Raw genomic sequence first — 13,189 nt, forward strand, 5'->3', positions numbered from 1 at the left:
GCATCTCCTTGTGCCCACCTGCTTCAACTCTGAAGGTCCTTGGACACCTTCCTGAGCTTGTTCCCCATCCTTTTCTAACTCTGCCTCTTGAGGAGGCATTCTTCAACCAGGAGAAGGGGGAAATAAATGGAGAGAACATGCTATTTCAGCCTGTAGCAGAGAGTCTGAGTCCTTGCACCCTCCCTCGTGCCCAGATGCAGCCACTTCTTGCAGAGTCCAGGTTGAGCCCAAATCCTACAGCAAATGGAAGCAGCAAGGGAGATGATAGCTGACCTTGTGCCTGCAGACCCCTGAAGGAGCCAGCAGCCCTTTTGTTAGGCATCTCAGAACGTGGTGTCATCATGCTGCTGATCTTTTATCCCCCCCTTGTTTTGTTTTAGCAACCAAACTTCAAGCAGAAATTTGTGGCTTTGCTGAAGAGGTTTAAAGTGACAGAGGAGGTAAGAACTGGGGAGGGTGCCTCACCTGGCAGTGTCTCCTGCAGATGTGGGGGTGTCAGAATGCTGGTTCTCAAGTCACTGGGAGCCCTAGGCATGACCTGCAGGTGGTGTGACATGTGGCACAGGTTGGGCCTTGGCTTTTCCAAGGCAGCCCTGAGACTCATGCTCAAATCAAAAGACACCTTCCCTCCTGGGCAGAGATGCCACAGAGGGAAAGCTGCTGTCACACATTGGCTCTGCCCCAGAAGCAGTCCTGTTTGTGACTAAGAGCAGGCTAACATCAGCCTGAGGGGAGCTGGCCTTGGCTGGGACCTGCACTGAGTGTACAGTGCAGCCAGTGGAGGGCCTCCCAGGACTCTTAACCCTGATGAATTATGATGAGTGTGTGAGCCTCCTTTGGATGCCATGCTCATGACATACTCATTTGGCCTAATGACAGTGTCACTTGCTTCTTCCACAGCCTGGATTGGGCTCCCTGAGGTGGAACAGTGCCATGGGTGCCTCGTGGCTGGGAGGGAGCTTGTGCTTGTCTGGTCTGGGATGTAGGTGACTCCAGATATCTCTTCATTGTTCTCTGGGCTTGGCCCCACAGGTCCTGGACTCTGACCCCGTGGACCAGACCCAGGAGGTGGAAGAAGACCTGGGCTTGCTCTATGACAGCCTGGAAGAGTGCAACAACAGTGACAGCGGCCCAGAGATTGAGGACAACGAGAGTGTGCACAGCACACCAAAGCCCACACTGAGGTAAGAGCTGCAGGAGCTCACAGGCAAACAGCACAGTCTGTGGGACCTGGAGAAATGCCCTCTGCCCCTTCTCTGTTGCTTGTTGTCTTGCCTCCACTCTTACTGCCATCTTCTGTTGGCATCCCTGAGCTCCTCAGTTGCATGCCCTGTTTAGTGAACTCAAGCCTGCCCATGGAATCTCAGCACCTGTGACACCCCTGACCTGCTGAGAGAGTACTTACTTGCTCTAGGGTCCCTGCTGTTCCCAGCTCTCATGTCTTCCTGCTGACAGTCCTGGCCTGCTCAGAGCTCTCCACACTGAAGCTTGCCTGTCTTTTTGAGCCCTTTGTGACTGCTTTAAGCAGTCCTTGTGCCCCCTCCCTGTGAGATCTGCATGCTGCATTCCCACCCTTTGTGAAGGCACATGACTAGCAACCATCAGCAGTGTTCCTCACCCCGTTCCCCAGGCTTGACTGGCTATGCCAAGCTCTGCTGGCCTGGAACAGAGGTCTCCAGTGGACCATGCAGTGAAACCAGGCTTTTCTCCCATGTGGTCTGGCCTCCCTGCTCATGGCTGTTCTGTTTCCATGCTCTTCTTTCGTGAGAAAGTTGCCTTTTATTGTCTTTCTACTTGGCTGCCTCACAGTGCACCCAGTCCCTTCTAGCCAAACCAAGCTTGCTTGTCATTGTCTCTGTAGTTAGGTATTTAAATAGAGGTTTGGATTAGTTGGAATCCCTGCTGAAGGTACTTAGCAGGGGCAGCAGCCTTGGTCTGCCACAGGCAAACTGAAATGAAATCTGCTGGATTCAGGAGCCCATGGCAAAACAGAAACGTGAAGGAAGTCACGTCTCAGCTAACCCCCAAGTCATTGTGGAGGAGACAGCAGGCATGTGGGCAAGGGGGAGCTGCTGAGGTGGTCTGCTTGGACTCCAAAAGCAGTTTCACATGGTCTCTCATCAGAGGAAACAAAAGTGCTGTGGCAGAAAGGGTAAGGTCTTTCTGTGGTCAGATAATGGTTTCTGTCTGTAAACCATAAAGAGAGTCTGTTGAGAGTATTGAAATAGAAGACCTCACCCTGGATCTCTTAAGTGCCTGCTTGCAAGCATCTGGTCCCCAGGAGAGCATCCTAAAGGAAGTGGTGCTTTGTGCTCATACCTGCTTGTAGCCAGCTTCTCCTTGGCTGTTTGCTGCTGTCTCTGCTGGGACAGCCTGTTGGGCCCTGGGCTGCTTTTCAGCTTCTTCTCAAGGTGTCCCTCACTTGGTTTGCTCTCTGGTGCCTCAGTTCCTAGCAGTGCTGAGGCTGTGTCCCCTTGAATTCACATTGCTGGGTCTGTACCAAGGAGCTGTGAGAGCTGACTGCCAGGGACTTTAGTGTGGGCTTGCATGGTTCCAAAACCTTTCATTGCCTTCTCACTTGGTGATGACCTTACAACCCAGACTGCAAATGCAAGATGTGAAAGGTTGGATTTATTTATTTGTTGTCCTTGTTAGACACTGTGAAGGGCTTGGTGGAGCAAAGGCATTAAGGTAGTGCTTAAGGATGAGCAGTGGATTGGGACAGTGCTGTTGGGAGCAGATAACCATCCTTTTGGTCAGCCAGGGAGGCCATGCAGCTGTAGGCTGTGCCTGCTTTGGGGTGAAACTGGAGCTACAACTTAGGCTGTTAGGTAAGACCTCAGCAGTCAGCACATTTGGTTGAAGATCAGAGGTGAAGGAGCAAACTTCTCCATAGGTGACTGGGAAAATAGATGAGGGAGAGGAGGCTAATCCATTGGAAGCAGAAGGAAGGTGTGCAGAGGGGCTGGGATCTGCCTAAGTTTCAAGCTGCTGAGACTCAAACTCATTCATGCCTGGGGGAGAGCCTTCAAACTGCAGAATGAGGGACTCTGAGAATTGCAGAAGAGCTCTGTGCTCAGAGGCACACATCCTCAGGGGATGAAAGCCTCTGAACTGCAAGTGAGAGAAGGCAGCTAGAGCCCATCTGAATGGGGTGTTGAAAGCTACAGCAAGTGCAGAGGGGCTAGACACATCCAATGCCTATGAAAAAAGGAGAGAATGAGGATACCTGTTCAAGGTGCCGGTGGTACCAGGGGCCTGCTGTGCTCTGGTGGGGTTGGTGGGACAGGGCAGTACAGGGGAGTGTGGGAGAGAGGCTGGCTGTGGGGGTGAATTGTGTCAAAATGTGCAGATTTCTCTGGCTTGACTCCTAAGTTACTACAGTAGTCTCTGTGGGTTGGAGTGATGACTACACAGGGTTGTGGCAGTGCCTGAGGTCCTGTGGCAGAGACTGGAGAAAGCAGGAGTCCATTAATGGCAGGAGACATCTTTTGTTTCTGTGGGACTTGGAGAAAATGTCCCACCAGGGCACAACTCTGACTCCAAAGCTGAACCTTTGGTAGATGAACATGCTGTGAAGCAGCTGGGCACAGAGCCAGTGAGCTTTGGCTTCTCCTAGCCAGTGTATAAACACTGCTGCTGAGGAGCTGCTGTGTGGTGGGGACCATCACTTACTGAGATGACACATCCTTGTAGGAGCAGTGAGAGCAGAGAACCTCACCAATGCTGTTGTCCCTGGCAGCACAGTATGTTAGGTACAGATGAGGTAATGTGTTAAAAGGGAAGGGAGCAGCCATGGGCTGCTAGAGAGAGCTGCAGCTATATCCAGGTGAGGACAGCAGAGAACAGAGAAGCTGCTCTAGATCCTACACCTCTGTGGCCATCCCTGAAAGCCTGCAGCCTGGTATTCCCCATCTGCCCCCCAGGAGAAGCAGGAGAAAGCTTTCCTGGGAGTCAGTACAGCTTTGAGGGAAGCAGGCCGGGAAGTGGTGGGATCAGAGAACGGTTTGGTTTGGAAGCGACCTTCAGGGTCATCTACTTCCAACCCCACCCCCCATGGGCAGGGACACTTGCCACCACACCAGGCTGCAGGTGGGCTGCTGCTGCTGCAAGGGTCCTAGGAAAGCTGGCAGGTGAGATCCAGTGATACAGTCTGCTCTCTTCCTAAAAACTGGCCTTGGAGCAGGTCCTAAGATGGAGAGAGGGCTCTTGGTACATAAATGATCTGCACAGGCTGGGTTGGTGAGCTGAAGTCAGCTGTATTGAGGTTGAACAAAGCCAAGTGCTGGGTCCTGCACCCAGGTCACAACAACCCCAGGCAATGCTCCAGGCTTGGGGTAGAGTGGCTGGAAAGCTGCTCAGCAGAAAAGGAACTGAGGGTGCTGTTTAGCAGCCAGCTGAATGTGAGCCAGCAGTGTGCTCAGGAGGCCAAGAAGGCCACCAGCAGCCTGGCCTGGATCAGTAGTGGTGTGGCCAGCAGGTGTGCCTCTGTGGTTGGCACTGGTGAGGCTGCACCTGGGATAATGGAGTTCAGTTTTGGGCCCCTTCCTACAGGAAAGACTCTGAGGTGCTGGAGCAGGTCCAGAGAAGGGCCTGGAGAACAGGGCTGGTGAGGAGCAGCTGAGGGAGCTGGGGGTGTTTAGTCTGGAGAAGAGGAGGCTGAGGGGAGACTTCATTGCTCTCCGACTCCCTGAAGGAAGGTTGGAGCCAGGTGGGGGTTGGGCTCTTCTCCCTACTATCAGGTGGTAGAATGAGAGGAAATGGCCTGGAATTGTGCCAGGGGAGGGGTAGGTTGGATAGTAGGAAAATGTATTTAAGAGTGTTCAGGCCTTGGAAGAGGCTGCCCAGGAGGTGGTACAATCATCATCCCTGGAGGTGTTCAAGAAACCTGTGGCCATGGCACTTTGGGACAGGGTTTAATGGCCATGGTGGTGCTGGGTTGATGGTTGGACTCGGTGATCTTAAAGGTCTTTTCCAACCAAAGCAATTCTATGATTCTATCATAATGGATGTGAAAAGGGGAACCAAAGGTGGAAGCTCACACTGCAGTGGCCAACAAAGCTGCTGTCCCAGGGGAGTTCCTCTTTCACCATTTCAACTTGGGAACAGGACCTTGGAGCTGCTCTGTGCAGCTCTACCAAAACCTGAGAGACCTGAAACAAGAGGCACATTTTGGTGCTGGGGAACAAGACACTGCTGTGCTCCTGCTGTGCCTGAGGTGTGCTTCTGATCTTCAGAGCTTCCAGAAGGCAGAAAGGGATGTTGGAAGCTGCTGCTGTAGTGTGCAGCAGGGAGCTCTCTCTGGCAAGAGGGGAGCAGAAGGGAAAGCAGCAGAAATCTGTGGAAGCTGTGGTGGTGTAGAGAGGTTCAGCAGCAAATTGGAGTCGTGGTGCGGACAGAGACTATGAGATGGGGCCAGGTGGTGATTCCTCACCCTGCACTGCAGCAGCCCAGGATCACCTGAGAGAGAACTCGGTGGTGGCTAGGAGGCAGGGACCCTGCCTCCACATCCCTGGGGGCACAGGTTTAGCCTGGTGGTCCGGGATGGCCCCATCCTGTCCCTGCATCCAGCACCGTTGCGGCAGGCCGCGGCTCGGTGTTCAGACACAGCGTGGTCCCGGAGGGGACCTCCTGCACAGTAGCTTGTGCTTGGGACAGGCCAGCAGGGGTGTGCTGGGATGATGGTGACTTTGTTCCTCTCTTATTCCTGCCTTTTTCTCTCCCGTCTGTCTGTCTGTCCGTCCGTCCGTCTGTCTGTTTCTCTGCAGGCGTTTCTTTGAGGGAGTCTCTCATTCTGGTTCCCAGACTGAGATCGGCAGTCTGCACAGCCAGAAAGGGCAGGATCCAGAGTCGGGCAGCCCTGTGAGTTACAGCACCACCACCACCACCACCACCTCCTCCTCTTCTGCCCTCCCCTCCTCAGCCAGCCTAGCAGCCCCACACTGCCTGCAGCTCCCTCTGACACCGCAGGTCCTGGCAGCACCTTCCTGGGGCTGCTGCTTCCCTTCTTTTCCTCTTCTTTTTCTCGGTGCAGGCAAGCAGGTAGCAGTGGGGGGGTATCCTCTGGGGCTGATCCCAGGGAGATGCCCGGCTCCCCTGTGGGAGTGCGTATCCCGTGAGGCCAGGCGTGGGGCACTGGCAGCAGTCCTGCTTGGGGCGCTTCATCCTGCCCTGACCACGCTCCCTGTCCCCCAGGGCGAGGCAGACAAGAGGAAGCCAGGAGCACTTCGACCACAGGAGGAGCCAGGAGTGGAGGTCCCTGCAGTGGTGAGTCTAGGCTATGGGGTGTGGAACGGGGCTGGAGCTCCCCCAGGCCCTGCTTTGCTTTCTGGGGTACCGGGGGTGCCCACCAGCCTGGAAGCACAGGGCTGTGGGGAAAAGGAGATTGGGCTGGAGGGCAGTAAGAGTGGAAGGAGAGTTAGGGTCTGCAGGAGATGCAGCCCAGCTGCCTCGAGGCCCTGCAGCCTTGGCCGTGCAGCAGGCCCATCCCGGATAATGGCACTGAGGGGTGCAGGCAGATTGCTGTGTGTGATGTGGCTGTGTGTGATGTGGCTGTGTGTGGCCCTCAGGAGCTGGCTGCAGAGGAGCCTTCTTCACGGCTTAACCCCGCGGAGGCTGCCACCAGGGAGGGTAGTGTGGACAGGCTGGCCCAGCTGGGACCTGGGACCAAAGCCGAGCTCCCCAGTGCTGTGTCCCCCAGGTAAGGCGGGTCCACATCCCATGCTAGGGCTGAGGAGGCTCCCACTGGCTCCCTGGAGTCAGTGGGACGTGGTGGAGGTGGATTTCCTCAGCGGCGTTGCCTCTCCTGCCTCTGGCTCGCAGCAAGTCGGAGAGCAAGCAGCTGTGGCGGCCCCGCAGCACCTCCGTCAAGGACCGGCAGAGCTCGAAGGGACAGGGTGGCCGCACCAGCAGCCTGGACAGCGAGAGCTCTCCAGACTCGTGGCAGAGCACCCAGGTGAGGCCCTGGAAGCAGCCTTAGCCGGAGGCTTCTCTCCAGAGAGCCCAGCCGGGCCTTCAGCCGCGGGCAGAGCGGCCACGGCGGGCGGCCGGGGCTAACCGTGGCGGTGACGCTGCCGCAGGTGCCCCGCAAGTCCGTCTACGACCAGCTGAACCAGATCCTGGTCTCGGACGAGCAGCTCCCCGAGAGCATCGTGCTGGTCAACGTCGCCGAGTGGCAGGGCCAGGTGAGTAGGTGTGATGGGAGCTTGGTGCCTGAGGCTAGCTCTAAGCAGGGTCCCAGATGATTCTCCCGACCACGGCAGGGTGTCCCAGGGGAGCTGGCACCAACTGTGCCCTCCTGTCTTTGAGGAGAGTGCGCTCTGTGCAGCGCTGAGCTGCAGACACAAGAGCCTGGTGTGTCGCCTCTGCCATGTGTCCCACACCAGCACTGCGTGGTACCCTGAGCAGTCCCAGAAGGTCTGGTGAATGGGGTATGCCTTGTGTCCGGCTGCTTGATCCTGGCTCCTAGGACCACAGTGGTCAGAGCTTTGTTGGATGCCAAGACAGAGGGGCCAGACTCTCTGCTGGCAGCTGGCCCTGGGAAGCAGCAGAGGTATCATGTCCAGGAAGCATTATGTGCATGGTCAGAGCTGAGGTCTCTGGACAGGGAGGAATGTGAGGTGTGTTTTTTGTGGGCCCCATCTCTGATGAGCTCCTGCCTCCCCCATGCCTGGAGGAGCTGGCTGCCAAAGGTGAGTGCAAAGATGCAAGCAGCACCGATGAGGCCCATTTGAGATCATGCAGCTGCATCTGACATCCTGGAGTTCTGGAAAGTCACAGCAGGGTTTGTGCAGAAGAAAGGGCTTCTCAGTAAGGGGAAGTGGAGTCCTGACCCAGGCTGTGCATTCTTGGCTTGTTCCTGCTCTGTTGTCCTGATGGGGAACATAGGAGCACAGCCCCCTCCCAGACCCTGTCATGGCATCTTCTAAACCCCCTTGTCTGGCACAACTGCCTGTTTTACCACTGTTCAGCTGCCCACAGACAAGGGGCACAGAAGGACTCTGGAGTGCCCCAGTGTGAGAACAAGAGAAGGGAGTGAGCTGGGCCTTGCTGGGGGATGAAATCAGAGAGATCCTGGACCAAACCCTTCATCTCAAGGAGCACAGCCTATACACAAGCAGAGTTTTGCCCTTGCCACCTCAGGGCGGTGACTGCTGTGCTCAAACTTGAGAGCCCCTGGGAGCAGAGTGGGGAGGAGCGGAGGTGCACAGCCAGGGGTGACCTGATGGCTTCAGCCTCCCCACACGGCGTGGGCACCGGGGCCAGCGCAGGCACGGGCTGGTGCTGTCCAGCACAGCCATGTCCCCCCCAGCTTGCCTTAACCCACGCTCTCTGCCTTGGCAGTACGTGAGCGAGCAGCTGCAGGCGCACAAGCAGTTGGTGGTGTCCACCTGCTCCGTGGCGGACATCCAGGCAGCCTTCAACACCACCGTCTCCCGCATCCAGCGATAGTGAGTACAGCTTTGGGCTCAGCCTCTGACTGCAGAGAAAGGGTGGGAAGGGCCCTGCCTCCCCCCAGGGCTCGTCGGTTGTGCCCATGGTCCTGGAGGGTGCTATAGAAGGCAGTGAAGGCCCTGGGGAAAGCAGAGGATGCCACTGCTGATTGTGCCCAAGACAGCGCTCAGCAAGCTGGAGATTGTCAGCAGTGGGTTTCTAATGCTGGGTTGGTTGGCCTGGCAGGGCAAGCCACCTGCTCCCCCGGCCCTCCTGCTGAGCCCCAGCATATCCCTCACAGTCTCCTTTGCTCTCCTGTTGGCAGCTGTAACTGTAACTCCCACATGCCTCCCCCGGTGAAGGTGGTGGTGGCAGGGGACCAGAGCTACCTGAGCGTTGTCCTCCGTTTCTTCGTGGAGCAGCTCGCCAGCAAGACACCTGACTGGCTCAACTACCTTCGCTTCCTGCTCGTCCCTCTGGGTGAGCCTGGCCACAGGGTTGCCTTCTCCCACCACCCTGGGCTCCCCTGCCTGGACCAAAGAGAACTGTAGAAGCATAGAACTACTTTGGTTCAAAAAGACCTCTAAGATCATCGAGTCCAACCATCAGCCTAACTGCACCGTGGTCATTAAACCATGTCCACACCTTTCTTGAGCACCTCCACAGAGATGGTGACTCCACCACCTCCCTGGGCAGCCTGTTCCAAAGCCTGACCACTCTTGCAGGAAACTTTTCCTCATACCCAACCTAAACCTCCCCTGGCACAACTTCAGGCCATTTTCTCTATCACCTGATAGTAGTATCACCGACCCCCACCTCACTCCAACCTCCTTTCAGGTCTCCCCTCAATCTCTCTTACTCCAGACTAGATCCCAGCTCCCTCAGCTGCTCCTCACCAGCCCTGTTCTCCAGAGCCTTCACCAGCTCTGCTGCCCTTCCCTGGACACACTCCAGCACCTCAATGTCCTTCTTGTAGTGAGGGGCCCACTGACCCCAGTATCCCCAGTATTCGAGGTGCAGCCTCGCCAGTGCTGAGTACGTGTGGACAATCACTTCCCTGCTCCTGCTGGCCACACCATTCCTGATCCAGGCCAGGCTGCTGGTGGCCTTCTTGGCCACCTGAGCACACTGCTGGCTCATGTTCAGCTGGCTGCTAAACAGCACCCCCAGTTCCCTTTCTGCCGGGCAGCTTCCTAGCTACTCTTCCTCAAGCCTGAAGCATTGCCTGGGGTTGTTGTGACCTGAGTGCAGGACCCAGCACTTGGCTTTGTTCAACCTCATACAGCTGCCCATCAGCCCATCCATCCAGCCTGCCTCAATGCCTTTGCAGAGCCTTCCTACCCTCAGTGTCACCCTTCTTGCCTGCAGGCTCCCACCCCCTGGCCAAGTACCTGGCCTCAGTGGATAACAAGTACAGCACCCTCTTCCTGGACACGGCGTGGCGGGAGCTGTTCAGCAGGGCTGAACCACCCGTTGCAGGTAAGGAGCCAGCAGTGTCCTGAAGTGGGGAGGGAGCCCAGCTGCCACCGTGGCCCTCACTGCTCTCTGTGCCTGCAGACACTGTGGACATTGCAGGCCGAGTGGCCCAGTTCATCGCTGGAGCCAGCCTCTCTCACCAGCTCCCCATCTCTGAGGCCATGCTGACCTACAAGCAGAAGAGGTGAGTGTGGTGCTGTGCTGCCTGTCCTGCCTCGTGTGGCCCCACCTGGGCTGTGGGAGACAGGGGGGAAGCGAGCGAGGCCTCACGCTCTCCTCTGAGCAGCGTGGTGCTGAGGGGAGCTGGGGGTCCCCTGCTGCCCCCCTCCAGCGGCTGTGGGCTGCCATGTCCCCAGAGATAGGGACAAACTGCCAGGGCTGGGCTGGGGGCTGTGAGCCACCCCCTGGGGGTTGACACTCGTGTTCCAGCTGCACTCTCACCTCTCCCTTCTCTTGGTTTCTGGCACCCAAGGAAGAGAAGTCTCTATTTTGATTTTTATATCAGGTATTGGCTTGTGCTTGCTGTGCCGCTGCCTGGTGCCCCCCTCCCTTTCCCCCATGTGCGTCCATCTGTCCCTCTTGCCGTGCAGAGGAGCTGTGACCCCCGAAGAGGGGCAGGGCTGCCCTCCCGCATGCAAGCCCTCTCCCAGCACCGGAGAGGCCGACCTCCTTGCCTCCTTGTGTAGTGTGCCCTGTGCTGCCATGTTGGGGACTAGGGGTCCCACGGGAAGGGAGGGCAGAGGAGATTGTTCTAGTGGCCATGAGCCAGCATTGGCCCCTGCCAGCGTGGGGGTCTCTGGGCCACAAGGCTAGGCACGTGGCACTCGGTGCTCAGCACACCGATGCCCTGACCGGCCTCTCTTCCTTGTGCAGCCCTGACGAGGACTCCTGCCAGAAGTTTGTTCCCTTCGTGGGGGTGAGTGTGGTGAGGGGCCGGTGGGCAGTCTGGGCTGTGGGGAGAGGGGCAGCACATGGTCCTGCTGATCCTGGGGCTGATCCCACTTGTCTGTCTTTGCAGGTGGTGAAGGTGGGCCTGGTGGAACAATCCTTTAGTGCCTCAGGTGAGGCCTTGGGAGCCCACAGTGCCTGGCTGCCTTCTCCACAGTGAGGAGGCCCTCGCTGGTGTTCCCCAGCCCCCCAGCAAGCCCCACTCTCTTTCTCCTCAGTGGACTCAGATGATGCCACAGTCTGCACCCCGTCCCTGCTGAGCTCAGCGCCGGTCGCCGGTGGTGCCACCCCCTACTGCAAGGAGACTGTGAGCACCCCACCCCCCTCCCCGTCCGTCAGCAGCGGCCTCTCGGGTGTTGGGTAAGGAAGCCTCAGCCTAAAGCGAAGCGGCGGCGGCTGGCTGGGAGGGCTTGAAGTGCTCTCAGCGGAGGCTGCCGCACGCTGGGGTTATGGGGCCTGCCCCTTGGGCAGGCTGCAGCTGGGCTGCGGGGAGGAAGAGGAGCAAGGACAGCGTCTGTGTGCTGCATGGTGCTGCCTGTCTTGCCCAGGTCTCTGAGCCCTGGTGTGGAGGTGATGGGCCTGCAGGTGGACTACTGGACAACACAAGGGCCTGACAGGAAGAGGGAGGGCGAGAAGAGGGAGACAGGTATCAAGAACACCCTCAAGAGCAACTTCCGCTCGCTCCAGGTCAGCCGCATCCCTGGCACAGGGGAGCTGGTGTCCCCTAACACCATGGCCATGACTGTGGTCACCAAGGAGAAAAACAAGAAAGGTAACCAAGCTCACCCTGGGGTGCTCTCTGCCTGTGGGGCTACAATCTACTGCAGGGACAGGGATCTGCTGGAGAGAGTCCAAAGGAGAGCTACCAGGATGATTAAGGAACTGGAGCACTGCCCTGTGAGGAGAGGCTGAGAGCCCTGGGGCTGCTTAGTCTGGAGAAGGCTGAGAGGGGATTTAATCAGTGTTTATAAATACCTGAAGGCTGGGGGTCAAGAGGGAGGGGACAGGCTCTGCTCACTTGCATAGGGTAAGGGGTAAGGGATGTAAACTACAGCACAGGAGGTTCCACCTCAGCATGAGGAGAAGCTTCTTCACTGTGAGGGTCACAGAGCACTGGAACAGGCTGCCCAGAGAGGTTGTGGAGTCTCCCTCTCTGGAGCCTTTCAACACCCATCTGGATGTGTTCCTGTGCTAGCTTCTATGGCCCTGCTCTGGCAGGGGGGTTGGACTCCATGATCTTGGAAGGTCCCTTCCAACCCCTAACATCCTGTGAAGAAGGGCAGGAGGGCATGGCTGAGACCGAGCCCAGCAGGGACCAGTCAGTGCAGCCAGCCCTGAGGTGAGGGCTCCTACCCAGGGCCAGGTGGGAACATCCTAACGGTGGTCATCTTGGCTCCCAGTGATGTTTCTGAGCAAGAAACCAAAGGAGAAAGACATCGAGCCCAAAAGCCAAGTCATTGAAGGGATCACACGCCTCATCTGCACTGCCAAGCACCAGAACACCATGCTGCGAGGTGAGGGGAGGCCCAAGCCCCACGGGGCGGCGGGAGGGCAGAGCAAGCAGCACAGGCTGCCTGTGGCAGGGCTGTGCTTCACTGCAGCCTCTCCTCTCAGTCTCCATAGATGGGGTGGAGTGGAACGATGTGAAGTTTTTCCAGCTGGCAGCACAGTGGCCAACGCACGTCAAGTACCTCCCTGTGGGCATCTTTGGCTACTCGAAGAGCGTGTGAGACGCAGGGGCAGCTGCAGAGGGTTGCAGGAGGAGATGGGGAGATGGAGATGGACTTGCTCATCCCCTCTCTTCTGCGGCCCAGCCCACGCCCGCTCTGCAGAGGCAGATCTCACACCCGCACCGCTCCCTGTGGGCCAAGACCCGTGGAGGTGAGGCCAGCGAGACCGGGTCCGTGCACCCTCCAACATCAGCCAGGGTACCATGCCATTTGCCACCCCTGACCCCCAACAGCAGCCTGGGACGAGGGTTGGCACCAGCTCTGGGCTGCCAGGCCAGCTCCCCAGCCAGCGGGAGCCCCAGCTGGGCTGGGCTCGCGCAGGTTCCCCAGCGCTGGAGCCAACGGGATTGCTCCTGGGGGGCAGGTGTCGCGCAGGGCCCGCCGGTTCTGTGCCGCCCCACGCCAGCTCCACTGCCAGCCTCCTGCTGCTGTGCCTGGCCCTGTCCTGCAGGGCTGAGCCTTGGCAGCTTTTCTAGTCCCTGCTGCAGCTCTGCTGCCGAGGCTGGCGTAGCTCTGCTTGGGCCAGCCCCCCCCGCCCCCATCTCCCCTTCCCCAACAGCCCTGCCCCGTGGTCCCGTGGTGCTGCCAGCTGGAGGTGTGCC

General features: G+C 58.0%; 1 protein-coding gene across 2 annotated transcripts in view; it reads left to right on the forward strand.

Annotated features, from left to right (window-relative positions):
- The window catches only part of LOC104300935 (phosphofurin acidic cluster sorting protein 2-like), a 65,684-nt gene extending 52,546 nt beyond the window's left edge, over window positions 1-13,138 (forward strand). The window contains exons 8-25 of one of the 2 annotated variants that reach the window (XM_054170802.1): window positions 381-440; window positions 1,033-1,184; window positions 5,769-5,862; window positions 6,196-6,267; window positions 6,570-6,700; window positions 6,823-6,955; window positions 7,080-7,184; window positions 8,344-8,450; window positions 8,759-8,913; window positions 9,802-9,912; window positions 9,991-10,093; window positions 10,382-10,414; window positions 10,783-10,825; window positions 10,928-10,970; window positions 11,076-11,217; window positions 11,406-11,629; window positions 12,258-12,371; window positions 12,472-13,138. In XM_054170802.1, coding sequence (XP_054026777.1) covers window positions 381-440; window positions 1,033-1,184; window positions 5,769-5,862; window positions 6,196-6,267; window positions 6,570-6,700; window positions 6,823-6,955; window positions 7,080-7,184; window positions 8,344-8,450; window positions 8,759-8,913; window positions 9,802-9,912; window positions 9,991-10,093; window positions 10,382-10,414; window positions 10,783-10,825; window positions 10,928-10,970; window positions 11,076-11,217; window positions 11,406-11,629; window positions 12,258-12,371; window positions 12,472-12,587 — 1,938 coding nt within the window. In that variant the 3' untranslated portion in view covers window positions 12,588-13,138. Of the gene's footprint in view, window positions 1-380; window positions 441-1,032; window positions 1,185-5,768; window positions 5,863-6,195; window positions 6,268-6,569; window positions 6,701-6,822; window positions 6,956-7,079; window positions 7,185-8,343; window positions 8,451-8,758; window positions 8,914-9,801; window positions 9,913-9,990; window positions 10,094-10,381; window positions 10,415-10,782; window positions 10,826-10,927; window positions 11,218-11,405; window positions 11,630-12,257; window positions 12,372-12,471 lie in introns of those variants that run through there. The other variant, XM_054170793.1, reaches the window with a different exon arrangement.
- The last annotated feature ends 51 nt before the right edge of the window (window positions 13,139-13,189 follow it).

This window comes from Dryobates pubescens, chromosome 2 (genome assembly GCF_014839835.1).
Source record: "Dryobates pubescens isolate bDryPub1 chromosome 2, bDryPub1.pri, whole genome shotgun sequence".
NCBI lineage: Eukaryota > Metazoa > Chordata > Aves > Piciformes > Picidae > Dryobates > Dryobates pubescens.